At 49.1% G+C, this 26,007-nt stretch overlaps 3 protein-coding genes across 8 annotated transcripts in view; 2 read left to right on the top strand and 1 right to left on the bottom strand.

The window, feature by feature from the left end:
- The first annotated feature begins 2,963 nt into the window (after positions 1-2,963).
- On the top strand, positions 2,964-11,048 carry LOC105695312 (bestrophin-4). Of its 4 annotated transcripts, none has more exons than XM_012416776.2 (10): positions 2,964-3,075; positions 6,293-6,655; positions 6,955-7,089; positions 7,377-7,543; positions 7,621-7,778; positions 8,540-8,770; positions 8,971-9,051; positions 9,153-9,304; positions 9,378-9,518; positions 9,603-11,048. In XM_012416776.2, the coding sequence occupies exons 2-10, from the start codon at positions 6,477-6,479 to the stop codon at positions 10,504-10,506; spliced, it is 2,148 nt and encodes a 715-aa protein (XP_012272199.1). In that variant the 5' UTR covers positions 2,964-3,075; positions 6,293-6,476; the 3' UTR covers positions 10,507-11,048. The 4 variants fall into 4 exon arrangements, with proteins under 4 accessions (XP_012272199.1, XP_023290549.1, XP_012272200.1 ...); XM_012416777.2 differs by lacking the exon at positions 2,964-3,075 and adding an exon at positions 3,374-3,430; XM_023434781.1 differs by lacking the exon at positions 6,955-7,089.
- A 128-nt stretch (positions 11,049-11,176) lies between these two features.
- On the top strand, positions 11,177-13,630 carry LOC105695313 (E3 ubiquitin-protein ligase TRAIP). The gene is made up of 7 exons (XM_023434782.1): positions 11,177-11,681; positions 11,742-12,116; positions 12,193-12,294; positions 12,391-12,513; positions 12,593-12,845; positions 12,930-13,097; positions 13,169-13,630. The coding sequence occupies exons 1-7, from the start codon at positions 11,569-11,571 to the stop codon at positions 13,337-13,339; spliced, it is 1,305 nt and encodes a 434-aa protein (XP_023290550.1). The 5' UTR covers positions 11,177-11,568; the 3' UTR covers positions 13,340-13,630.
- Positions 13,631-15,621: 1,991 nt separating this feature from the next.
- LOC105695333 (4-coumarate--CoA ligase 1) overlaps positions 15,622-26,007 on the bottom strand; it is a 41,172-nt gene continuing 30,786 nt past the window's right edge. For all 3 annotated transcript variants that reach the window (XM_012416824.2, XM_012416821.1, XM_012416822.2), the window contains 4 exons: positions 25,462-25,795; positions 24,882-25,176; positions 24,230-24,770; positions 15,622-24,069 (listed from right to left, as the gene is read on the bottom strand). In XM_012416824.2, coding sequence (XP_012272247.1) covers positions 23,951-24,069; positions 24,230-24,770; positions 24,882-25,176; positions 25,462-25,795 — 1,289 coding nt within the window. In that variant the 3' untranslated portion in view covers positions 15,622-23,950. The remainder of the gene's footprint in view (positions 24,070-24,229; positions 24,771-24,881; positions 25,177-25,461; positions 25,796-26,007) is intronic.

The following is a 26,007-nucleotide window of genomic DNA, read 5'->3' as shown; positions in this document are numbered from 1 at the left end:
GCTAGGCGACACTTATTTTTTTTCAAGGGAGCAACTCGACTGCATCCACCGCCGGGAGTTCCAGTGCAGGCCTCGGTCATTAATATTTACAGTGTTCCAGTTACAAGGGCAAAGACAAAGGCTGGAGGGCTCTCGTGGATACACTTGCCCTTAGCCTTGCGCTCTTTCATCGTAGCCAATTAGAGCCACCGCTAAACCTTTTCATGGCTTTTCCGATACGGTAACTGGCTTAAGAACTAAAGCGAGGGCGACGCGAGCGCGCGTTTCCGCTGTTATGTCGGAAATCTGAATCCCTCGAAAGGGAGAAACGAGAGAATCTCTCCTTTAATGAAATACGTCCCGCCCGGGATGGTTTCGAAAAATCCGACGTTTACGCGAGCCCGGATACATCCGCGCCCAGAGACGTCGCCGCGCGTGGAAAGGATCTACCGGAGCATTGGCAACTGTACGGGGCAAAAATGGTAGAAGAAGGGAAAATCGAAGCGGCTGATCCTTTCTCCCCCTGTAGCGATCGGTGATGCACTTTACGTTTCCCGAGGCGTTATCAATTTAGCGTAATGGATCGCGATGCGAGCGAGTTCTTTCGCGTTCGATGGAGTCCGGCGTGGACATCGCCGTGCGTAATTTCTCGGGCCGTTTCACCCTTTCTTTTCCTTTAGCAATTAAGATGACTCGGCGGCGTCCCTAAGGCCGTCGAGGAGGGTAAGACAAGAGGAAACGCGGACAAAGGGCGTCCACGTGAATTGGAACGCGGCGATAAAACTAGTCATGCATTTTAAACAGCCCGCCATGCCGCATCGGCTGCCGAGGAGTCGTAGCCGCCTCCGGACGGTTTCCCACGAATTTCTTCCCTGACCGCTCTTCGATAATAAACACGAGCACCTCCTTCCGAGGAAAGACCGACGACCCCCGGCTTACCCGTGCTCGGAAGAGCGGGCCATAGATTTTACGTATTTTCATTTTCCAGGAGGAAATGCGCTCTACCGATAAACCGAACTGCCGGCGGCGATTAACCGAAACGAAACGAAATGATGCCGCCGTCCGATGCCAAGTTTACTCCATTCAATTTGGAAACGCAGTTAGCAGGCGCTGTATCGGCAGAAAATTGGTTATATCCGACAGGGGCGTTTTCCCAGGGTACCGGCGGCGGATCAGGGAAGAAGCCGGCCGCTAATTCGCGGACGCCGGGCATGTCGCGAACGCGATGATTGGGGCAGAGCTTACTTGACGTTATCCGGGACCACCGAGAGGACGGTGGGAGTTCCGAATGCCTACGGGAGGTTTCCGGTTGCGGACATTGTAACCCTCTTTCCCAGCGTCGTGGTTCTCTCTGAAACAGGGATGCGGTCGAATGTCAAACTGCGAGCCTAAAGCCGCAGATGAGGGTACCCTCATCTCGGCTTGGGTCCCTGCACGACGCTCCAAGTAATTGGAAACTCCTCCGATTGTGAGCTCGCGTCGCCCTGTAACTTTAATATCACACCGCGCGCAATCGTCGCCGAGATTACGCGGTTTAAACGAACCCGCGTTAACCCGAGACAAAGTCGGAGGCCCCAAAAGTGGAAAACTGGGACCCTGGTTGGTTCTCCAGACCCGAGGTGGATTATTACGCCGCAACCGTCAGGACGCGGCATTATAATCCTGAGTAAATTTGGATAGTAAATTTCGGCAATTTGCATTGTTTGGCCTAAGATTGCGGCGTCTCGCTGCGAACCAACAATTCGGCCTCTCCTGGAAAGTTACGAGTATGTACATACGTGTAAGCACTGGTTAGGGGGCGCCACGGGCCGGGTGCTGCCCCCTGGGAGATCCGCGAGTTTACCTCTGGATAATTTCAGAATTTTACGAAACTTGATCTCGAGCGAAGAGTTACCGTCGGAGGGTCGCGGAAAATTAATGGAATTAATTGTCTTTGAACTTTGCACCTCCTCTTGTAGATGGCAGGACGTCGAGTTTCTCGTCGGCCGGTCGAGGGATTGAGTTCAGGAATCGAGGTCTTAGGTGAATTTCCCGCCGCGAGGTGGTGATCGGATCGAAAGACCGCGTCCGACCGGTGGCGCCATCTCGCACCCCGAGAGCCAACCTGGGGCCGCAAACTCGGAGGTAAGAAGAGTAGGGTCGCCAGAGCCGCGAAATCTCGGTTCAATAACGTAACGCTACCGATAGTAATCAACGGACGGCGTAAAAAAAAAAAAAACGCGGAAACGTTGCGTTATCGATTTTCCCCGAATGGATCACGGGTTTGTCCATTTATTGCCAGGACTTATATCGATAGATACTAGACAATAGAAATAAAAAAATTCAAAGCATTGCGCAATAAGCCTACCGAAGCCTATCGCATTCGATTGATCGGAACCGACGGGTATTACAGAAAAATCCTCACCGGCATTGGTATAGATCGAACTTCCGGAAACCGGTATTACGATTAAAATTGAATAATCCGGTCGAGGTGGTAGATATCCGAGTCAAGGTCCGAGAAAATTCTCGAGGCACCTCCTTCTCGTTAACTCGCATTGTCGGGTCGAATCCTTTCACTCACCCGGCTAAAGACAAGAGACACGCGATTCGGGCGGTCGTGCTCGAATGCGATTTCTTTTACGCAGACTTTGCTCCCCGCTCCCGATAAGGTCGACTTACGCATCTCACGTGATACGCACGGCGCAAACCGCGGGAACGTTCGCGCAACGGCTGTCGACTCGCCGCACCGGAAAGAGCGGAGATAAAAGGGATATTTTCTCGCGAGAGACGACGATCCTCGAATTCCTCGACCTTAACCCCCTTTCCGCGAAACTTCCCCGAAACCGCTCGGTTTCCGGTGGGTACACGAGCTTGACATTCGACCCTTTTAGATTTGGGTTCCTGCCACGAGATCTTGCTCGATCGAGAGCTCGCTCCACCGTCGAGAAGACGCGCGGCGAGTCGCGCCGCGACGCGCCGACAGTCGGAGGCCGACGAGCGTCGCGTGCGCACCTGTCGCCCGCCCTCGGCGGACCCAAGAGCGTCGCGACGTTCCGCCCCGTAAATCGGCCCACGTCCGCCGCTGCGCGCCGACGTCCCGGCGGCTTATAAATAAAAGTAAAACTAGCTATTAACATTGCGTCTCCGAAAGTGAAATCGAGCGTGGATTCGAGAAAGGGGTGCTCGGGGGGAAATGGGGCGCATTAAATCGAGCGTGACAACGGAGTCGAACGCCGAGATCGGCTCGCTCTAATTTCGGAAATCCTCGCAAAAGAGCGACGGGATTTTGGAGAATCGCGGGGGCCGAAGACTCGGGGAAAAAATTTTAATTACATCGAAGTGCGCCGGAAATCGCGGGGAACGCGAGGGATGCATCGAGGGATGTTCGAGTCGTCGTCGTTGATTTTGGGAAACCTTTGATGTAGCTATGGGAATGGTGTAGACGACTTTTGAACGTCCTTGCCTTATTTGGGTAATGGTATAATGCAATATTTGAAACGGTCTTATCCCAAGATCTAGGGGAAACGATCGATTTCGTACGTGGCGTACTCGATAGGTCTTTGCAAGAATCGCCATCACGAGGATGGAGCGCTCATATCCTTTCACTTTCTTGCGAAACTGGGAATCTCGGGAGAGATCAATTTATTTGCATCGGAGATTTATCTCATAGCCGTGGGTCATCCGTCTCCGCGCTCTTAGCGCACCTTCCGGACTAGAATCTTGGACGCACTTTTATTGGCGAGAGACGGACGCGGGGGTGTACGGTTTACAATATGGCCGCGAGTCCACTTTCGAGTGCATGGAAATATTTACACGAAAATCCAGCTCGAACGCGTCGTCGAGGTGTCGACACCCGAGTGGCCGATATCCGGGAGTGTTTTGCAACGGGCTTTCTTTTTGGCGAGACCCGCCGCTAATCGTCGATTTCGAACGCTCGGGATTTGCACTTAAAATACATTTAACCCGAAGGCTCGCGACCACGACCAAAAGAGCTGCCTTTGCAAAAGCGATCACTTGCCAATAGGGAAACAAGGTCTAGTTAGGTAGACGTGGTCCTTCGAAGAACTTGGAAGTTGCACCTCCAAACTGTATTCGGCTTGCTCGCAGTTCGAGGATAAATATTTCCACCATTGCGAAGAAGTCGAGTATTCGCAAATTTATTTTTTTCAAATATTCATAAATTTCCTCGGGAATTGATTTATAAAAATTACATTACACATTCAATTAATTTCAATACTTAGACGCCCTCGTGGGGATGATTCATGTCCGCGTACTTGCGGTAACTAACAAATGCAAACTCTGATACGCTCGACTTTGGCGACTGGCCGCTATTAATAGTGGGCTTGTCAAAAGGCAGGAGAGCTTGCTCGCTACGATACCGAGCATACCTTTGCATAAGTAGCCCACCGGAGAGACACGGATAACCCTCTCGTCAACGGAACGCCGCGAAGTTACTTGTACGCGGCGAGCTTTTATTAGCGAAGACGTGCCACGTTGTCGAAGCGCTGGACTTTTCGAAATTTCGCACCGACGAGAGGCAAGTACGAATTCAAGCTAGATTCCGAGGTCGGAAGGGTCTCAAAGCGTAATTGCAGCGTTCTTTGGACGAACACCACGCGTGCTCGATTACAGGAACGCTGGAGCCTCTTATAATTAAAAAGAAATTGAATAGCGCCTCGAAGAGCCGTCACTCGATCTAAAGAAAATCCACTACTCCTATTAATTAAAATCCCGAGAAAGCCTAACAATTTTTCATCATTTTTTATTTTGTGGGTGAAAATTCTGAAATTACCCGTGTATCGGCATCGACGCTGGGATGGATTTCTCTTCCGTTATTTGACTTTAAGGAGCATTTTACACCCTCGTAAATTCGCCCAATGGCGTTCCGAAAACTCAAGTGTGTCGGTTCGACCGATTCCTCGATCAACCTCGATAATCCGGTAGCCACGTAAATCCGTCAGGGTGCATCTCGTGTCCCAGGTTATTAACACGAGGCGCGATATTTTGCCGAGCGAGTGGAAACCCCGTGTCCACGTCACTAGGAGAAACGGTAAATTTATTCTAAAAATATTAATTCGATTCACCCGGAGTTATGCAGATCGAGAGACTGAATTATTGCCCCGTGCGGCGCGGCCTGCAGGTGGGGTAGGTCCCTCCTGCTCGTGAATTCAATAAGTTTAACACATTACGAGGGTTCATAAACTCGTCTAAAGTGACGTTCAGAAGACGCCTGAGTGACGGTCCGACCGATTGCTCAATCATCCGAAAAATAACTTCTAGTTATCTAACGTAAACGAAATCTTCCTCTACGAATCCAGGTTAGACGAATCCGAGTTGGATGAATTTTTTCATTTTGATTTTACTAAAATTCCTAAATTGTATTTTGCATCTGGGATTTTAGACGGATCTAGTACCGTCGAGAGGCCGGTGATTGCCGATCTTTTGTGGTCCGGGAAACTAGCGTAATATGCATTTTGCCAGACGGTGTTACTTCGGAAGGCGCGGTCTATATTTACCAATGTCGCTGCATACTGGCGCGATTCCCGAGACAAGTATTATTTACGGAGTGTGCGAAAAAACACATTTGCCCCCAGCGGCTAGTGACATCTGGCTACAACTCGAAAATGCACCTCACAGGTCTGACGACCCTCCCTCGCAAAGTTACCTTCTCGCAATGCCGAAAAGAGATACCTCGGATTACGAGGAGGAATCTAATTTTAATTTTTTCCGATTATGGACGTCGGATATCTATTTTTATTTTTAATAGAACCGTACAGCCTACTAGGACCAATATTTCAGAAAGACTTTTTGACAAAATGTTTCCAAGCAATCCTGGGCCTAGGATTATCCGGTCCGAACCAATGTGCACTTTTCAACCTCGCACTATTTCTGGCAAATCATGCGGTCATTCTCGCCGTGCGCAAACACCGATTGAAGTGCCTATTAATGATTCGGTGACCCAAGGATTTGTCTTCCTTTTTTATCCGGAATAAATCTGGGAAGTGCGGATTTAGCTCGGAGGACAATCCCACGTGGTCAGAATTTAGACGCGTATTTATATCGGGAGAAGAAAGCTTTCGAGTGAAATTGCAAGGCCGATTCTCGCCGGATCGGATATTTTTTTTTTTTTTCTTGGATTCCTAAACGCGGAAGATACCCAAGGAAACGGGAAGGAATCGCGTGCACTCGACCCCTACACCTCGTAGACCGAAACGGTTTCGCCAATAAATACCGTGACATAGCCCAGATAGCTGGCGCGTGATCGACGAGAGATGTTCGGCTTTATCCATTGTCGGTCAATAAACGATCGAAAATAACCGACGCGATGTTGCAGAAGGGCAGTGCACCACTCGAGGAAACTCGCCCCGAGGAAAGAAGGCGCACCTTCGAGCCACTTTATGTCGAGATGGCGAGAAAGATGGATGTCAAAATCGTCGACGATGGTCCTGCCCTCGACGGAGATGCATGACCCTGCTCGAGCCGCATCTCACGACCCTGGTTAAGGACCTCCCGGAAGGATGACGGTGTCCTACCAGTACCAGGTCGCCAGCTCCACGAGTGGAGGCTTCACCAGGCTCCTGTTTATGTGGCGCGGGTCCCTGTATAAATTGATATACAGGGAACTAGTGCTCTTCCTCTTCCTCTTTGGAACCCTCTCGGCTGTCTACCGATACGTGTTGACGGTCCCGCAAAAGAGGTTCGTTCTCCAAAATTCCCCCTAAAGGCTCGCACACATCGCAGCGCATCGCAATATTCCGTCTATAATATGCGATAGTCCATAAAAATGTATGAAGTCGATGTCGGATTTTTGCAATGCGATGCACCTCGGTATAATGTGTGCGAGCCTTAAAAAAAATGGAAAAAAAATTCGTAAAATGATTTTCTTACACGTCGATGCTTATAAAAGGAGAGCTAGGAATCAGTTCTTTCGGAATGGAAAGACTCTATTACAGGCCATTCCGTATGACGACGAAACCAAGTTCCCCTTGATTACAGGGCGTTCGAGCAGATCGTCGTCTACTGCGACACGTTCATCAATCTGATCCCACTGAGCTTCGTCCTGGGATTCTACGTGTCCTACGTGGCGAACCGATGGTGGCAACAGTACACTGCCATACCTTGGCCCGACAAGTAATTTCGTATCATTAATACGTTCTCTTCGGGGTTCGAGCAAGGGTTCCTCGATCTCTCGTCTCGGAAGACGCATCGATGACCGGTCGTTCGACTACTCCTGGCGATCAGCTTCGAAACTATTTTTAAGCCGAATCGAGACCATGGATGCGACTTATAGAGGAAATTAACGAGTGCAATCAAATTTCCATAGTGGACAAGGGATGCCCTAGAATCCGAAAGTTTGCTCCAAATTTAAAATCTGAAATAACCCGAGCCTCCTCCAATACGAATCTTTTAAATTCAAGGGTGATGCATTCGGTGGCCCTTTACGTCACCGGGGACGACGAGTACGGGCGGATGCTGCGCAGAGGCCTGATGAGGTATCTGAACTTATCCCTGATCCTCGTTTTGCGGTCCATCAGTTCGGCCGTGAAGAGGCGTTTCCCGACCCTAGATCATGTCGTCGACTCCGGTATTTTTCTTTTCTCCTTGATTATATTTTTCCGCGCAACAGGCGAGGGCGTTTCTATATTCACGTCGGTTCTTTAGGTTTCATGACTTCCCTGGAGCTGGAGCTGTTCCAGTCCGTCCCCAGCTCGGAGTTCAACACCTACTGGATACCCTGCACCTGGTTCATCAACCTTCTGAAGGAAGCTCGTCGCAGTCACAGACTTCCCGATGCCCAGGGCCTGAAAATAATCATGGAGGTCAGCTACAATGCGAACCATCGATCATCCTTGCTCCTTGGGGCTATTCGTAGAAAGAAATATTCCAACTTCAGGATAATTTTTATCGTGATCAAGGATATCGCCAGAACCTCCTGATTTACGGCAACTCGGGCTTCCTCCAGCTCGACCAGCTTTGTTAGTTTTCTTGGAAACTTGGGCAAAATGTGTGTCTTCGTCCACCCATTGAGGGTTCACTTCGCAACAGCGATACGCACGTTCTTACCGGCTCGTACCATTGTCCTCGGCATGCCCGCGTGTCCGTGTTAGGAGAAGAAGACGAAACGCCGTGATTAGGTGGTGCAATCGCGTTTTTCTAATTTTACGACTCCCGAAGTCGTGCCCGAGCCGAACCATCGCGAGGGGACACGCGCGACATATTAAGGAACGTCTTTGCAGAATTTGCGCAGCCATTCTTCTTCTGAAAAGAAGGCTGAAGTGTTTACGAGCCGCGGTGGACGAGCACTTTGCGCTAGTACCAAGCAGTACTCTGGGCTAATTATTGCTTCGCAGAGCCAACAGCTGACACCCGTGATCAATAACCAATTTAATTTCGCTATGGTCAACTAACGTGTCACCCTCGTTGCCGCTCGGAGACGCGGCCTTTGCGGATGAGTTTGCTCTCGGTACACCCATCACCTCAACCCGTGACCCGACCGCCGATTATTCGGCAAAACAAATTTTCCTTCATTTTTCCAGGTTGCCAGAGATTTTCTAACGTTTCCGGGGTATTTGTCTCGCAGGAATTCAACGACTTCCGGTCGAAATGCGGCCTTCTGTGGAGCTACGACTGGGTGTCCATTCCCTTGGTCTACACGCAAGTGGTCACCTTGGCCACGTACAGCTTCTTCGCGATCGCTCTGGTGGGTCGCCAGTACATCGAGGGTGCCAAGAAACCCTTTCAGATGCAGGCCGACATCTATCTCCCCCTCTTCACGATCCTGCAGTTTTTCTTCTTCATGGGTCTGCTGAAGGTAATCGTTCGAGGAACGTTCTCCAGGAGTCGGCGAGTATATGGCGAATCGGAGCCTTGACGTTTTAGCGATCGTTTCAGCGAACACCTATCGTTGATATACGTCCCCCGATGCCATTGTTTTATTAACGAAGGCAGCCTTCTAGATAGTCACACAAGAGACCGCATTCCATTGTGTGCTTTAACCGAGAATCTTTATAGGTCGCGGAGCAGTTAATCAATCCTTTTGGCGACGACGACGAGGACTTCGAATTGAATTGGCTGATAGATCGGCACACCAAGGTAAGGCGTCCGAAAGGCGACATCCCGAATCTTTGATATGCAAATCCACGTCCTGTCTCATCCAAGTCCCCTAATCGAGCGCATTGTTCGCGGTCCGACAGGTGTCGTATCTTGGCGTGGACACGTTAATGAATCGATGTCCACCTCTTGTCAAGGACATATATTACGATTCCGAGAACCTCATTCTACCGTACACCACGGCGGCCGCGGCCTACAAGAAAAAGACCTACCGCGGAAGCGTGGCCAACATGACGTAAGTCTCATTTAAAAAAATTGCAGAGCACTCGAGCCCAGTAATAAATCTCCGTTTTAATTGCTCCTCGCAGAGTACCGGAAGAGAAGCAAACGATGTTCCTGCCCGATATCGTGGAGGAGGAGGAAGAGGACACCAAAGCCACTCCAACGCCCAGGACCTCCACCGCGAGTTTGGCGACGCCGGCGAACGACAGCCCGGTGGACAACAGGCGGTAAAATCTTGGCTATCGCCTCCGATCGGCCAACGCGAGCGACCTGCATCCGGAACGTTATTAAGTTAAACTCGTTTGTTCCAGCCAGATCAGCGGGTCCCCTCCAGCTACTCCGAAGATGGCTCGAAACTGCCCTGAAACAGTTATCCAGTTTGACGTCCGAGAAGCTGCCCCAGAAGCCGAACACCACGAGCGCCGAACTATAGTCGACGCCATGAAGATATTCTCCAAGTCGAAGGGCTCGACTCCGCGACTGGAGTACAGCAGGAAACCCTTCATAGCGTTGGCCAAGCTGCAGAATACGAGCCTTCAACCTTGGCCCAGTGCGACGAACCTGACCCACTTCGAGAAGGAGGAGAGCTCGAAAACGACACCCTCGTCATCCGGGGCGGGGAAATCGGACCGAGAGTCCGGCCTCCGAAGGAGGAGCTCCCTGAAGAAGCAGAGCTTTTCGGGGCCGGAGGAAGCAGCCTCCAAGCCGCCTCCAAGCGCAGCAGCTTCTCAGGGTGTCGTCAACTCCGGGTTTTCTCAGGATTATCTGACTCTGCCCGAACGGGTCTCCTGCCAATGCAAAATCGCTGACTCGAACGACAACATCCATTCCGACCTGTGCCAGTACCAGTGTCTGCATAAGACCATTTGCCAACACGTCGGGAGCCGTGGACCCGTTCGAGGGTCCACCAGGTCGAAGCCGAGCAGTCCCAGGTACCTCATGAAGAGGCAGAGTTCCCTGGAAAGCGGCAGCAAGAAGAAAGGCGTCAGATGGAAATCCGGGTTGGTCGGAAGAGACGGGAAACTCAGGAGGAGAACAGTCGACAGCGTCCCGACGGCTGAAAAAATGATCGTTCAGACTAAGAGCTCGCCAGAGCTCAGTACTTTCGACAATGACGAGTTCGTCGAAGACGCGGACTCTTTGGACCCCTCGAAAAGGGTCGACAGTGAAACGACTATTTCTTCCAGTGAGGTGCAGGAGTGTTCTAGGGTTTAGGCGGGATTTGGTATTAATGCAGGTTGATTTGTGATCATTGATCGTGGATGGTGGAGAACTCAGTAATTTTTCCTTTCTTGACGGAGGAACTGTTAATAACGATTCCTGCCAACGTGTCTTCCAAGGGTGCCTTCGGTGATTGGGTGCACTGAGGTTTGCATCGCCCGTAAATTCGTCAACGATTGTAGACAAGTTAGCCATTAAGCACTTTTTTCGATTCATTGCGGATGATAGACCTTTGGTTAAGCATAGAATAAGCTATTTATTATATTATACTATGTAATATTTAATCCACAAAGATTGGGGGTCACATGACGTATTTTTTCAAAAAGAAAAAAAATGTAGTTACGATTGGGTGAAGGCACCGATGCAACGGACTCTACAATTAAGCTAGAGAATTGACATTATGTGATTTTGATGGAACCGATTTGTCGGAATAATATACCTGGCAAATTCCCATACCTGCCACTGAAAATTGTGAACACGTGGATGTTAGATTAAAGTATTTTGTTCCTTCATGGAAATTTCTCAATGTGTTGTGCGTCTTTATCGACCGTACTGACCGCTTGTAGAAACCTGTAGTTGTAGGTCCTCGCGATCGGTACATTACCTACTGCTCAGTCAGTCAGGGGAACTCTTCTATCGAAATGGCGCTCGTAAATTTAGAATACGTATCGGCATGTCATTTGCTTTCTACATAAAATGCTTCCTATGGATAATTTGTGCCATATGAAAGACTAAATACAGGTCGACGCGAGTTCGAATATTAAACGGTGTATTTAGAGTTTTTTATGTTACGGAAGACCACTGTCGTGACTTTGCATCATCTAACGTAAACTCCTTGAGTCGTATCGAAAGAAATTAGTACTTTCTGTTATTGTACCTGAGTGAAATCTGAAATTATATATCGAAATGAATAGAATAAATTGCCGTTGACTGCAAACTGAAGTAAATTTTATAATTTCGCAAATACAGACATATTTGCCCTCTTCTTACGATCTCAGTTGCAAATTGATTAATTACGATTTTGATAGCGAACCATTAATTCTCTCTGAAAATAAAATGAATCTGATTTGCGTTATATGCAGCGAGCTGCTTACGCCATCGGATGAAGCATTTTCTACACCTTGTGGTCATGTGTTTCATCTTCCCTGTGTCACACAGTGGTTAGAAAGGTAAAGATTATTATCTCGGAAATTGTTCCTTGACACAATTACTATTATATAATATCGTAGATCCAAAACGTGTCCACAATGCCGAGAAAGAGTAACGCAGAACAAGATCCACCGACTGTACTTTAATTTTTCTAACTCCGAGTCGATTAAGGAGGATCCTTATTTGTTACAAGTAAGACTGGATAATCAAAAATTACAATTATCGCTTAAGAATGAAGACATCAAGATTTTGACACAAGAAAAGAAAACCTTTGAACGTCAAGCAGCTGGTCTTAGAGCTGAAGTCAAAGCGCTGCAAACTGAAATCAACAAACTGACCAATGCAATTCATGCCTTAAAAGAGCAAGTGAAATACTTCAAAAATCTAAGTACCGAAGCAGATAAAGCCAAGCAAGATGCAGCTCGATTTAAGAAGAAGCTCGACGAGATGAGGCAGTATGCGTTTTTGTAGTTAAATGCATGGGCATAACTATTTCTCTATATCAATTAATTTTATTTGTCTTACTTTTAGTCTACAGATAATGCTAAGCGCACCTCCAGAAGACGTGGATGAAATGATTAAAACTACAAAGGATCATAATACTTTGATCACATACATTTCTGTAATGAAGAGGTAACGTTATAATAATTTTATAACAAATTAGTAGTTTGAGAAATTCACGGTTGCAAAATAAAACTTGAAGTCTTATGAAATGTTAAATTGTGCTAGAGAACTGACTGCAGGAGTAATTAAACGGAGAGAATTACGTGATATGGTAAAAAAGCTTCAACAGGATATCACCAAGGTTTCCATCGAACGTAATTTCCTTTCCGAAGAACATTCAAAGAGGACGTATGTAATCCTGATTAAAAATCTCTAAGTAATTATTTCCCTTTTTAATATTTATTCTCTCTCCATTAACATTTCTCAGTAAATTGGAAGAACAGCTAGCACTCCGTGAAAGTGAGAATTTGGCTCTTAAAGCCAAAGTCAAAGAACTTCAAACAGAAAATCAATCCTGTAGCAGCGTACGAACTGCATCAAGTACGGAACAGAGTGCATTCCGAATTCCACAGAGTTCCTTGGAACAAGAGGCGGAGTCACGTCGGAGGTCGAAGTCACCAATTTTGACACAAAATAATGAATCATTAAGCAATTCATCGTGTGTCGAAATCAATGAAAACGTATGAAATGTTAATGAGATCTGAACCAACTTATATTTTTCGTGACGGATTATTAGTAATTTTTGTATATTTTAAATTTTGCAGTTGCCAGTTCCGATATCAAAAAAGATGCCTGAAAAATCTTCTCAGGTTCAAGTTAAAACCCAAGGAATTATGGCATTACAGGAAAGACATATAACTCGCCGAATGGATTTATTAGCAAGGCTAAAACTCGCAGGACCTAAGAATCCAATTGACCGAACCAGTGTTCAGGTGATATAATAGTTTTAAGTAGACAGTTAGTTATTTTAATTTCTGCGTAATATCCATATTTCATATTTTAGCGAAGCACGATTCCTAAAGATATCGTTTACGATGGTTTTGGAGGACACTCGAGAATCGACATTTTCCCCAGTTCCTCAAGAACAAATAATGAAGCGAAAAAAGTAAAAAGGCAGAAAACAAACCTAGATGATAATAGAAAACTTAACGAATTTGTGATTAATTTAACATAAAAAGTTCCTCGATCGTTCTTCAAGCCTGACCTAGAAATTCTGGGTCTACCGATGAATGTGACAAAAGACTACAGTCGTGTCGCGACTAATGCAAGCATTTTGGAAAGTGGTACTTTACGAATTAACTCTGCCTAAAGGATAAACGAAACTTCTTACTTCACGCAGGCTTTTCTATGCATTTATACATATCTATTTCCACAAAAAAAATTAAACATAATTTCTGATGCGTGTAGAACATGTACCTACCAAAACACATTAAATGTAATAAAATAATAAATTATACTTTCTCTACCAAGCGTTATTTTTAAATTCCCGTCTTTGCGGATAGGAACAAGAGAGGGCAGAAACCCCAATTTCGCCGTTTCTCTTTCGTTTCTTTTCGTTTAAAATGTAACCTTCCTGGAAAAATATTCTTAGGTTCGACCAAAATTAGGGAATCGAGAAAATACTCTTCGTCACCTACTCTTCTCTTCTAACGAGGGCAGAATTAATAACTATGCACCAATGGGACATCCCAAAGACACCGTACGCCTTCGGTCCCCGACTTGCAACAGCAAATAAACGTAACAACGATAGATTTATTTCGATAACGAAAAACAGTATCTCCGTCATCGATCCTATCCGCATGCGAGAAACCGACGATTTCTACAAGGTGATTTACTCACGTCTTACTCATTAAGTCAAGGTATTAAATCCTTAAAGTAATGACTCCGTAACTGCAGCTTGCACAAATGCATCGCGAGCAGTACAAAGACGAAACCGGATCGCTTCATCCTTTGAACTACTTCAAGAACGATGACTATTTGTATCAATGCGCCCCCGGTACCCTGCACTCGTATTTCTTCAAGTATCCGGAGTACTATACCGAGTACAAAGTCCCTCCGGTGCTTCCACTAACATACGGAAGAGCAACGAAGACACCCTACATCCCCGAGCTCGCATTTCCCGGCATCTACGATCGCGGAAGCTGTACCGCTTACAAACGTTAATCACGTTCTAATCTTCAAAAACGGAGAGACGAAAATACTAATTCGTTCATAATAAATAAGACTCACAATGAATAAGACCGAAACGTGTACTCCGTAATCCAACCCAAACGTCCGGTTCGAACGAAACGACAAACGAAGCCCTGGGTCACTCGCGGCTACTTTTGATATTTACCCTCAACCTTTCAATATTTGCGTTATCAGTTTTACGCGCGTACTCGCGCGGATCGGTACCTAATAAACGACTAATTTAATCCCTGTAACCGTTCACACGCTGGTTGCATATTTGCCCGCGGTGTAAGCTCTGTCGGCACGTATCCATATTTATACAGAGCGCGAAATGACCGTGGAATCGTTGGGCGGAACGGATCGAGTAAATCGCATCGATGGCGACTCAATAATCGATGTCGCGGGCAAACCTAATAAGAGAAACGAGTAAAGTGGAGGACGACGAGGGAATTTCGGGAGTTCTTTCGTTTCCCTGGTATACGCGTTTCGTTCCAAGTCGAGTCCCCGGCTGCGCGGCGCTCCACTCGCGAGGCCGAAAGTTCGTCGAAACTTCGCTTATTTCTCTGGGCGCGGTGTCAGGAAAGACACATCACTTGCACCCTCTGCAGCCAAAGGGTATCTGCAAATTACCCGGGGCATAGTTTGGGTCTCTTTTGCTCGATCGGCTGGCGTTTATTCCGCAAAATTCAGGCGAGCCGCCGCGATGTATATCCGTATATACATATATAGCCCGCCCTCTCGGATATACGAGTACATACTCGCTCCATTATAGCCGCGTAAGACAATAGCATTATTGTCCCATAAGCCATAATGGCCCTATATCGCGGGCGAGAAAAGTTGCACGGGCGTTCCCGCTATGCGCCAGACAGAGAGCCAGAATAATCGCCCCCCGATATATCGAGAGAAAGAGGCAAATAGCGTACTTACGTAACGCGTACATACGCTGTGCCGAAATCGGCCCTACGAGCGAATGGGTACCCAAGCTCGCGGGTTCGCGCATATGACGAGCACGCGATTTATCATCGGCCCACGATCGATCCGATTCACCTGTCGCCGCCAATACCGACGTATTAAGCGAAGAACATCTAATAAATTATTCATTCGGACGAATACGCGGAAAGTACTGTCAAGAATATTACACGACGCGATCATAGGCGCTGGCAGTGGTTTTAATCGATGGTGATAGTGTAAATAAATGAAAGTTACATTGTTCTTGGCAGAAAAGTCGGTGCCGAATTTTCCGGTACGTATGCAGACGCCCTCGATAACGAATTAAAAAGTCGAAGCTCCGCTTGAAAAGCATCGTTTTTAATTATTTTGAATGTTCAAGTTAATTCCGGTATGCGAAATGAACGAGCGATCGGACCTTTTCCGACACTGGATACGTCGCATCGTCGTGTCTAAAATGTGGTTCGCCATGGGTAATCGGGGCATGCCGATCGCGTCGTGTCCCGCGTGCGTATGTACGCGCGTACACGTCGCACGTATGTACGGCTTATTCCGGAGACCCGGTCGATTCCGATCCGTCCGTTCTCGTTGAACCCCGTCAATCGAACCGCTGCTTCGATCGAGTCATCGAGAGCGACTCGATTGTCGCCGTCAAAGTCTGGAAATGAAGGCATTAATGGATCGTCAGTGACGGGATTCTGGCGCGTACGCTTCATGAGCGCAAAATCGGGATTCGTTCGAATCCACTTGTCGAGAGGCCTAATTTAACCCGAGGGATCAAACAATTTTAAAGACTCCAATTTCACGGCCCCTTTGAAAATACGGTTACCAAAATGAACGGACCAAGGTATGGGGATACGTTTCGATAACGAAGCGTTGCTCCAAGAAGGAAATAATAAATAAGTGAACCATCATTACCGAAAGACCGGAGTTATTAATTAATACTTATCAGCAATCGGAAATGCCTCGGTCAACCGAGTTCGCGCCGTTGAAAAAGAGTACGCGGATCTATAGATTTGCCGGGATACTTCTCGTCACTCACGTTCGCCAAGAACGCCCGTCGGAGGAGGCACGAGCAAATCGATGCGTTTCCCGGAAAACGAAGGACCCCCGACAGAAAGGGAGAAATAATGAAAAATTAGCCAGGTCGACGAAGGGAAGCGGCCCGGAAGGTGGCGGTTCAAGAAAAAAACCGAAGGAAATTATCAGGCCGCGCGATGTCACGGCGGTTCCAACTTTCTTAATTATTTCAAGCCGAGGACTCAGGTGATATCGGCGACGTTCCACTTCGTCCTACTTAATTAATGTCGACCGCCAGTGGACACTGGGGACAGAGCTTAAAAAGTACTTAACTACCGTGACGGTGTCAGAGATCCGTTTACGACCTTAAACCCTGGCCAAGGCAGGGACTCCTTAAGAAACGAGGAGCCGTCGCGCCGTATCCGATACACTTGATCCCCTTAAAGTCCAGTATCATTCCGATATTTCCTATTTACGCCGTTATACAGTTTTTATCGTTCCTCCTCGTCATCCGAGAGATACCCTAGGATTTCCGTCCCCGGACCGTCCCCTTCGCAGAGGCCAGACGAGACGGAAAAATAAACGAAACGAGGACGTCCCTCGAAGCGAGCCATCCGCGATTTCGAGATTTAATCGAGGTGTAACCGAATCGAAAATAATTATTTTTTGAACGGGCCGCGGGAGAGGTTTTTTTGCGAAATCCTAAAACTGGCCGTCCACGGGAGGAGAATGCCACTCACCTGGGGAACGGATTGCTCTAAAAGTTTGATGAAATCGCTAGCGAATTGGCAATATTTCATATTCACCGCACGAGCCATACCGGCAGGTATAAACAATTTTTATCGTCGACTGCTTTACGCGGTCGGCCGGTATATTTATTACAGTAGCCCATCGGCAAATCGTAATTCGTCCCCGGGCGAATTACGAGCCGGTGGAACTAATTTAGGGGGCGATTTTCTGTCAGAAAGGAAAACTATGAAAAACGCCGTTCGCCCGGGCACGATCGATGCGTAATTACCCTCTTCGATATTATCGTCGTTCACCACATCGGGACATACGAACGAAAGAGTCACGCAATTTTCCCCTCGATTTCCCGTCCGGTACACCCCGTAATAACGTTTTATCCACTTAGGGAGGAAAATGAAAGGAAACTACTCGAGGACGGTCAATAATAAAAATTGCCGGGGTCAGGAGTTTGAATAACTCCGGACCGCGGAGAAGAGGACGAGAGAGTCGAGAATCTCCCGAGTACACCTATCGAGTAAAATGGTTCGCTACCGGTTCGGAACGCGATACGAGTCGAGAACTCTTCCCGAAGTATCTTCGAGTAGGATAGTTCCGGGTACTCGTACAATATTTCTCGAGGAACGTCCACCGATGGTCGATCTGAAATTTCCGACACACGACGTCGGGGGTTGACACACCGCGGCAGTGGTCGCCCTGAAATCTAAAAGGCGGGTCCACGTTTTCGGAGTATTTCGTCGTCCGGCCTTTCTTTCCCGGGACGTTCGATCGGACCCCCGTGGAAAAATAAGAGTCAAATTGGATTTTCCGCCATACACCGGGGCAATATTGACTCGAAAATTGGCCCGGAAATTGTATTAACATTTTATTTAATCGCCATCGGTATGCCTGGTATTTCAAATAAAACTTTCGACGGTTATTAGCGACAGCGAGGGCGGGACGGGGGATCATTGGAATATTTCGAGAGACTCGGCGGCACGTGAAACAAAAGAGAATTCTCGACCGATCGATTACAACAACCTTATGTTCGTTCTTTTCAAGATCTTGGAGTTTCGGCCAACGGCATGTTATAATTCGCGTGATTTGCACTGTAGGTTGTAATTGCGCACGGAATCCAGCGCGTCCAAGCGCGGAAATGAAAAGTCGGAAATTCCGCCATTCGGAGGACCGCGACCTGAGAATCAACCAAATCGCCGTTCTCAAGATTTTGAATGTGTACTTAGTGCTCGAATTTTATAAATATTTCTAACAGGGTATAACTCCGCGGTAACGGCGAGAAGAGTCACCGCGAGGAGTACTTGGGACGTCAAAAAATTGGCCAAAATCCAGGACACCCGGGAAACGGGCACGAGGAATTGTCCGGATCTTTCGGGGGTCTTCCTCGAGCCGAGATTTGCCCTCGCAAAAGTGCGAACTCAAAATCCGTACGTGGCGCGTCTCTCCGGCGAAAACAATGCCGACTTCATATCGCGCACAATGCCGCGAGCCGTCATATATCGAGATATCATTGAAAGGCCGTGCATTCGGTGCATTCGGAACAACGATGCACGATGATCGCGATGCATACGATTCGCGTTTTGCGCGTGACCATTTTTTATCGACACCAGGAACGATTCTGACGATTTTTCAAGAACTCTCATCCCCGCTTTCGAATTCGCCGCACTCTTGGAATCGAGGGGCTCGCAAAAATCGCCTAATCCGATTTAACCGAACGTCTCGCGGATTCTAGGCGCCGTCCAGATATCCCTGTAATTGTTGGGCACTCCGGTAAGGCATCCAACGAGCTCGAGAGTAGCTCCGAGCAACGTCGTGGAACGTTCCGATGACTATCGACGCTTTAATGGAGAGCGCGAAGGGATGAGGGCAAAACCGAGCATGCCGGTACAACCCTTTGGTGCTCTCCACCCACATCGCATCTAAAAGGTGTACTTCGAGACCCTCGCTCCCCTGATACGGATCGTGTATGCATTTGGAGGGCGCGGTTCATTACTCCGTGTAACGTTTTACAATTTGTATCCGACTTTGAACATTCGACGTTCCATCGCGATCAAAAGGACGGCCATGGTGGCGTTAAAACGCTCGCGAGTTTTTTTTTCTTTCGCTTTTTTCGCTCGATTTTTTATCTCCTCCGTTTAAAGTTTCGCCGGAGTCCGGTCCGTTCCCGGTCACTTCCGTTGGTAAGGTTCCGAGGAGGCGTTCATATCCTCCATCCCCCGGTGGGAAGAAAACGTCGACCGAGGCTATAAGAAAAGTCCTGATCCTCGTGAAATTTAATTTTTAATAAAAAATAGTAAAAAAATACCTATAAACAAATTTTTAAACGCTTCAAATTACACGGGGGTCAGGACTTTCCTTGTAGCCTCCGTATTCACGGAGTAAGGTACGAAACGATTAGGTACCCCCAGTTTGAAGAAAAGTGTCACGAAAATGCCACTTTCGCTCCCCCTTAAGGGCCCTTATCACCTTCTTGCACTTTCCGATAAATGATCGGGATCCCTCGCGTCTCTCCCTCCGTCCCTAATCTCGTTTGCGACATTAACTCGCTCGCGTCCGAAACTCGACCCGCAAACCCTGTGCGCGCCCCGCGAATTGTGGGCCACGTCGCGATTAATTTAGCGTTACTTGCGCAAGCCGCACTTCGATCTACGAGGTGTAGTTTAACTTGGAGTCGCCCAATTCACCGAGGGACCCGGAGCCGTCCTCTTGGTCGGCTTAACGTTAATCGTCCGACTCGACCCCCGGACGGCGTTCCGCCTCGTTTTGCAGCCGAACCGATCGTCCGAGTCCGAACGGATTACGAAACGATTACCTGGCTCGGTACCGCGGGTGACGTCGCGGGAATCCAACGTTTCGATCGATACCGCGAATATTAATAATTTCAGGTGGCAATGCTCGACCACGATCTCGTCAGGGTTGCTCTTTTTGTCGCGACCGGCGGTCGACGCGCGAGGCCGTGATGGATGATTAATATTTCATCTTGTATCGGGGCATAATGGGTCCCACGTATCGGCGGCAGCCTTTGGGAGTATTTTTCCACCGATCGCGACCATCGATCTCCGCGGCTCGAGCCCCGAACGTTCCGATATCCGGCGATATTTACCAGCGCCCGGCCAGGACGGACGGTCGGATCGAGCTTAAAGCCGGCCAATAATTATTACACGACGCGGGAGCGGTTATTGTCCCAATTCGTGCTGGTTGCGGATAATGGCCGGGGCTCGAGAGGTCACGTGAAGCTGACGTTCCAACGTGTCAACGGCAACTATGCATCATCGGACGTCGGCCGCACGTAACGCATCTTGGTGGTACGGGGGTGCGGAGGGTGTTCATTACAATGAACAGACGACGGTCGGATGAACTCGGTCCTCGCCGAGGTTCGCCGCGAATCCCGGAATCTCCATCTCGCTCCTCCGGGAGATAAAAGTAAAAGGCCCTCCCGAACCTCTCGGCCACCTTGGCACGCGAAATCCCGCGTCTCCCGCGTCTCCCGCGAATCCTCCTTCCGTCCGTCCCCTCCGGCCGCGTTAACGAAACGCATCGAGCACGCCCTTTTACGTTCCCGGAGCAGTTCCGAGCGCGTTAGCCCGACGATCGAATAAAGCCGGGCGAGAAGAAGGAAGCCGAGCGGCGTCGCTCTTTCGGGAGCGGACGGTAATACGGTCGACTCGAGGAAGGAAGAAACGAGGAAAAATACTCGACCGGCGGCGAATCCTCCGGCGAGCCGCGTCGACGGCGTCTCGGGGACCTAGGGAAGCGTCCGGACCGAGCGGGGAGATTGGAAAGGACGGCTCGGCGTTCTTGTCGACAGGGTGTTCGCGCAGGCCGAAGAAAGTCGACGGCTCGTCCGTCCCCGAAATTGGAGTGGATGGCGGCACCCAGACAATGGCCGGAATCGTATCGGATCCCGAGCGAGGCGCGCGGGCGCCACCGGCGGCACCCCGCTGCCATTGTCTTCGGCCCTTGCACCTGAACCGCGTTAAAACCACCGACCTGGGACGCGCTGGCGATTGCCCATTGCCCCGCGGGAGAGCCAGCGGACGCGACGGGACAGGGGAAGAGAAAACTCGGGAAAACTCGGGAAAACGGATCGACGGGTCCGCCTCGATCCAAGACGGCCGCCGCGCGAGAGTCCCCACCTCGACGCGTAATTTTTCGTTCTACGTCGAATGCGAGGATTCGCGCCGTCCGCGGTGACGCGCGAAGAGAGGCGGGCGTTAAACTTCCACGAATTGATTTACGAAACGCGAGCAAGGGCAAAGAAACGTTTACGGTCCCCCGGACGCCGGCGTGCCCCTTCGCGCTCCCCATTGCGCGCCCTTGCACCTGTAACGCGTTAAAGTTCGCGCGGGCGTCTCAACGCCCCGGAGAATATAGGGGATGCGCATATTGGCCTGGCGAATTGATCGTCGATGCTCGCCGGCCCTGAATTCGCCAGGTAATCACCACGGGCGCGCATAAACTTCATTAATTGCGGGTATGAATTGATTGCGGTTGATTAGCCGACGGTCGGCTAGGTACGTAATGGCCGGCGCGATCCCCCGGCTGTATTTATTTAATTGTGCCGGTCGCGCTGGCGAAACGCGCCGGCCGAACCGGAGGCGGGATTTACAATCGTAACAAACTCCGGTGGAAACGGAGCCGGGTGGACCGCACGGCCCGATAATCGCCGACTGCGAGCCGAGTCGATCGTCCCGCCAAACGTGGGAGATCGGACGCGTCGCCTTCCCGATCGATGGCGATTAAACCTCGAGTGCGGCTTGCGTCGTTCTGCCCCTTTAAGATCCGAGTATGTATTATAATATATATATTTTTTTTTCTTGATTAAAACGCGTCGTCGGAGAGCTCTCGTCCCTCGCATGCTGACCTACCCCGCGGGAGTTGGATCTCGTCCCATTATGCAAAACAGCGCGTTGTCGATAGTTCGGAAAGTCGAGATTCAATAAGCTTAATTAAAAGCTCGGCGAATTCCCGAAAGACGGGGTCGCGCCGTTTCCCCGGGACTGCCAATATTTAGGAAAAATTATTTTCGCGGACGCGGTGGGAAACTCGATTCGAGGATGGCCCTCGAGGAGGTGGTTCTCTCTCCGTCTCCCTCTCCGCTGTTCTCAGCTTCTCTAGGCGTCCGGGCCGTTCGGAGCAAATTTCCTCGTCCTGAGAAAATTGAACGCGAACTTTACGCCCGGCCGAGGAGTTTCCGGCCCGATGTCGATACGGATGGGCGGCAGATTTTCCGTTTGGACTTGCTGCGAGTCCATGGGATATCCATGGGCGAAAACGGTCGACCCGATCTAGGCAGGCGCGAACAAAATATTGCGAATCCTCGCTTTGACGATACGGTCAATTTGAAACGCGAGGAATTTTGGAAAATTATCCGAATCGGGCCGTGTCGAAAAGTCGGCGTTAACTCGCCCACCCCGGCGTGGCCCACCGGTGGCCAATGGGAAGTTCCCTGTAATGCCCGTAATCTCCTTTGCTCCGGGAGGACAACCGAGTTTTGGCTCCACCGGGAGCACGTTAAACTCCGTTAGAGCGTAATACCAAAAATTCCGTACACTCTACCGACGGTATTTCAAGCTGGCGACCTCCGATCGACGTTAAATAGTCCCGGCCTGCCATAAAATAACACATTAAAATATTAAATTCCCCGGGACAGACCTACTTGTGCCCGGAATATTTTACTCTCGGTGGAACGGTCGATGAAATATTCGCAAAGGGTACCCTCGCCCGGTGGAATGTCGATTATTCGAATTATCCGTAGAGTTGGCGGTAGGTATCATTTAAGTCGAGGACCCGAAATATGTCCGAAACGAGCAACGTCCCGCGAGGTGGTCCGATTAAAATGCGAATTAACGATCGAGATTTTGTTCAAGACCCGGGACGAGATGGGCGGTTTGTTCTCCGGTTTAGGTCGAGCCACGAGGTCGGGACACGCATGCCGGGCCCCATTTTGGACCGGCGAACAAAACGCTCCGAGCGAGGATTATCTCGGCCGAACCGTTCTCGCCAAACCCTTTCAGCGGAGCCGGAGCGCGGCTCTGCTCTCTTAAAGCGAATATGGCGTCGTCGCTCCGGTGCCCGTTTTCACGGAAAATTAATTACGTAACGACGTTGCGCTTTGGTTATTCGATAACGTTCTACGTGGCGGAGTTTAAATGTCCAAAAGGTATTATATAAATTTCAAGAGCGGGGTTTCTCCTTCCGCCGGAGACGAGTCTCCGGCAGTCGTGCTCCGTGACGCCGTCTTTGACGGTCCTCCGTTCGGATTATTCCTCGGATTACTCTTCGAGATAGAACGTAGGGACACGTGAATAAATTGCCAAACGAGATAACGACGCGATCGTAAGTAGGTAAATCGATATACTCGTATTTTATGTTATGGAGTGTAACGAAATATGTATAAAGGCATGACCGGACGGCTCCTGCGATTTAAGCTAGAAAATATTAGAGCCGTTAATTTTCTTTTTTTGGTTCATCGCGTTCAGAGTTTATTGAACGTACGCCGAGTACGCCAGGATAGGGTCGGAAGAGAGGTCCTAGGGGAATCGAAAAAGGCGAAAAATGTCGAAAGGGAGCGGAGGGGGCCTTGCTCGACGGGTGTCCGAGGTGCATTCTCTTCCCCTTGACTGATGGAGCCGACGCCAAATAATTGGTGTCCGTCAATTAGATTTGTCAGTAGTGCGATCGTCCTGATTGAATTAGCAGCGTCCCGGCAGAATCGCCGCGGTTCGTCCGCCACGTTCCGTTTAAATTTCTGCCCTTGCCGAATGCGATTTTATTGGCCCGATCGCGTTAATTCGTGCGCGCCAGGCGAAATGGCGTCGCATCTTCGGCGAAATTCGTTGTTGGTATCGATCGATCGGCGAACGATCGAAATCGTATGAAGGGACTCGCAAATAATGGAGAGATTTTATAGATGAGCCACTAGCTTGGAAAGTTCCTTTCTCAGGATCTTGCCCGAGGGACTCTTTGGTATTTCGTTGACCAATCGCACTCCACCCCTGAGCCATTTCCACGATGACACTTTCCCTGTAACCAGTAACGAGATCTTTAAAGTCTGTGAACCTTAATGGTCAGATCTACGGATTGCTAACAGAGATCATTCGCAAGATCGTTAATCGAATCTATTTAAAAATGAAAAAAGCGAAGAACCGTTGAAGTTCCACGTGAATTTCAAAGCTCGACTCACCGTCGACGTATCGACGTATCTCATTGGGAGATATCTTGGACCCTGGCTGAAGAACCACAAACGCCACCGGTATTTCTCCGGCCACTTCGTCAGGTTTTCCCACGACAGCCGCATCCTTGACTTCGGGGTGGGACAGTAGGACGTCCTCCAGCTCCGCCGGAGCGATCTGGGAGCCCTTGTACTTGATCAGCTCCTTAAGTCTGTCGACGATGAAGATGAATTCTTCATCGTCGTAGTAACCGATGTCTCCTGTGTGCATCCAGCCTTCTTGATCGATCATTGCCGCGGTGGCTTCCGGGTTCTCGTAGTAGCCCAACATCACGAGATCCCCCTTGACGCAGAGCTCCCCTCTCTGGTAAGGACCCAGTATTTTCGAAGTTTCCACGTCGATTATTTTGCAATGGGCGCTGGGCAACAGGATACCGGCCGTCTCGAATTTTTGCACGTTCCTGGGACACAAGCAAATGGCGGACCAGTGCTCGGTTAAACCGTAGGCATTCCTCGCCCAGATTCCCGTTCGCTTCCACACCTGGATGTGAACCTGAAAAACACGGGGCATCGCATACTATCTACATAGTACGTATCGTCTTAAGGTGTCCAAACATTTTTCGGTCGATCCAATCGCGAAATTCTAGATCGGCGTGAAACTTACGTCCTTCGAAAGAGGAGCCGCGCCGCAGATAAACTCGCGAACGCTGCCGAGGTCGTAATTGGTGACTATCAGACTCTTCGCCAGAAAAACCATGATAGGCGGCACGATCGGCACGTGGGTCACTTTGTGGTCCTGAATCGTTTGCAAGAATTTTTGCGGCTCGAATCCAGTTGAGAGAACCGCGGTGGCGCCGGCTCGAAGCACGCCCATTAACAGAGAAAATCCGTATCCGTGGAACAAGGGCAAGAAGATGAAGACCTTGTCGTTCTCACGAATGTCAACCCACTCCGGCAGTCTAGAAAGTAACGTTATCGACCGGTTGTTACGAGGTAAATATTAAATTCGAAAGGAACGTTTTCCCCGTCTACTTTAAATAATTCAACAGGTCTCAGCTCTGCATATACTCGCGGCTCGATACTCTTTACATAGGGATGAGGTACCTCATAGTTGCTTTACCGTAACCTGATGACGATAATTTTAGGGCGAATGGATTGCAAATATACTAGGATTCGGTGAGAATTGTCAGCAGAGTTGAAAAATGCTTTTTTACCGCAGCTGTCCGACTTTTCCAACGACTCACAGCGATATGGTGAGGTATGTTAAAACGTTCCTGTGCGACAGTTGCACGCATTTCGGTCGTCCGGTGGTGCCACTGGAGGATAAAAGCAAGGTCCCACATTTTTCGAAATTTGGAATGGATACTGCCTTGTAACTCCCGGGATCCGGTGGATTTTTTACTCCTCGAAGGACGCTTCTCAAAGCGGGGACGTCGTTCGACGAATCCTCTTCCCCCAGCAGAATTATCTCCAAGGGCCACAAAAAGGACTGCGCGGTCCTTTGAGCGACTTTCTCAGACTTCTTGGAGACGAAAATGATCCTCGGCTTGGCAATCGACAGGATATGTCGGGCCTCCCCTGGAATTTAATTATCTTCACTCGAAAGTGCGTAAATAATTGCGTAAATAGTATGAACTTCGTGTTTGTTCAAATAAAGATGTAGGAGACAATACTTGGGATGCGAAATCTCAACGAATGACGAGGTTTTTCGGGGCAGCATTTTTTAAGGCGAACATGGAACGTGACTGGCTTTCCCGATAATTCAATGTCGTATGCTAAAGAGCAATGCG

This window comes from Orussus abietinus, unplaced genomic scaffold (assembly GCF_000612105.2).
Source record: "Orussus abietinus isolate OABI.00-Male unplaced genomic scaffold, Oabi_2.0 scaffold47, whole genome shotgun sequence".
Classification (NCBI taxonomy): domain Eukaryota; kingdom Metazoa; phylum Arthropoda; class Insecta; order Hymenoptera; family Orussidae; genus Orussus; species Orussus abietinus.
The sequence above is the reverse complement of the archived record's forward strand: the minus strand, read 5'-3'. Positions and strand labels throughout refer to the sequence as shown.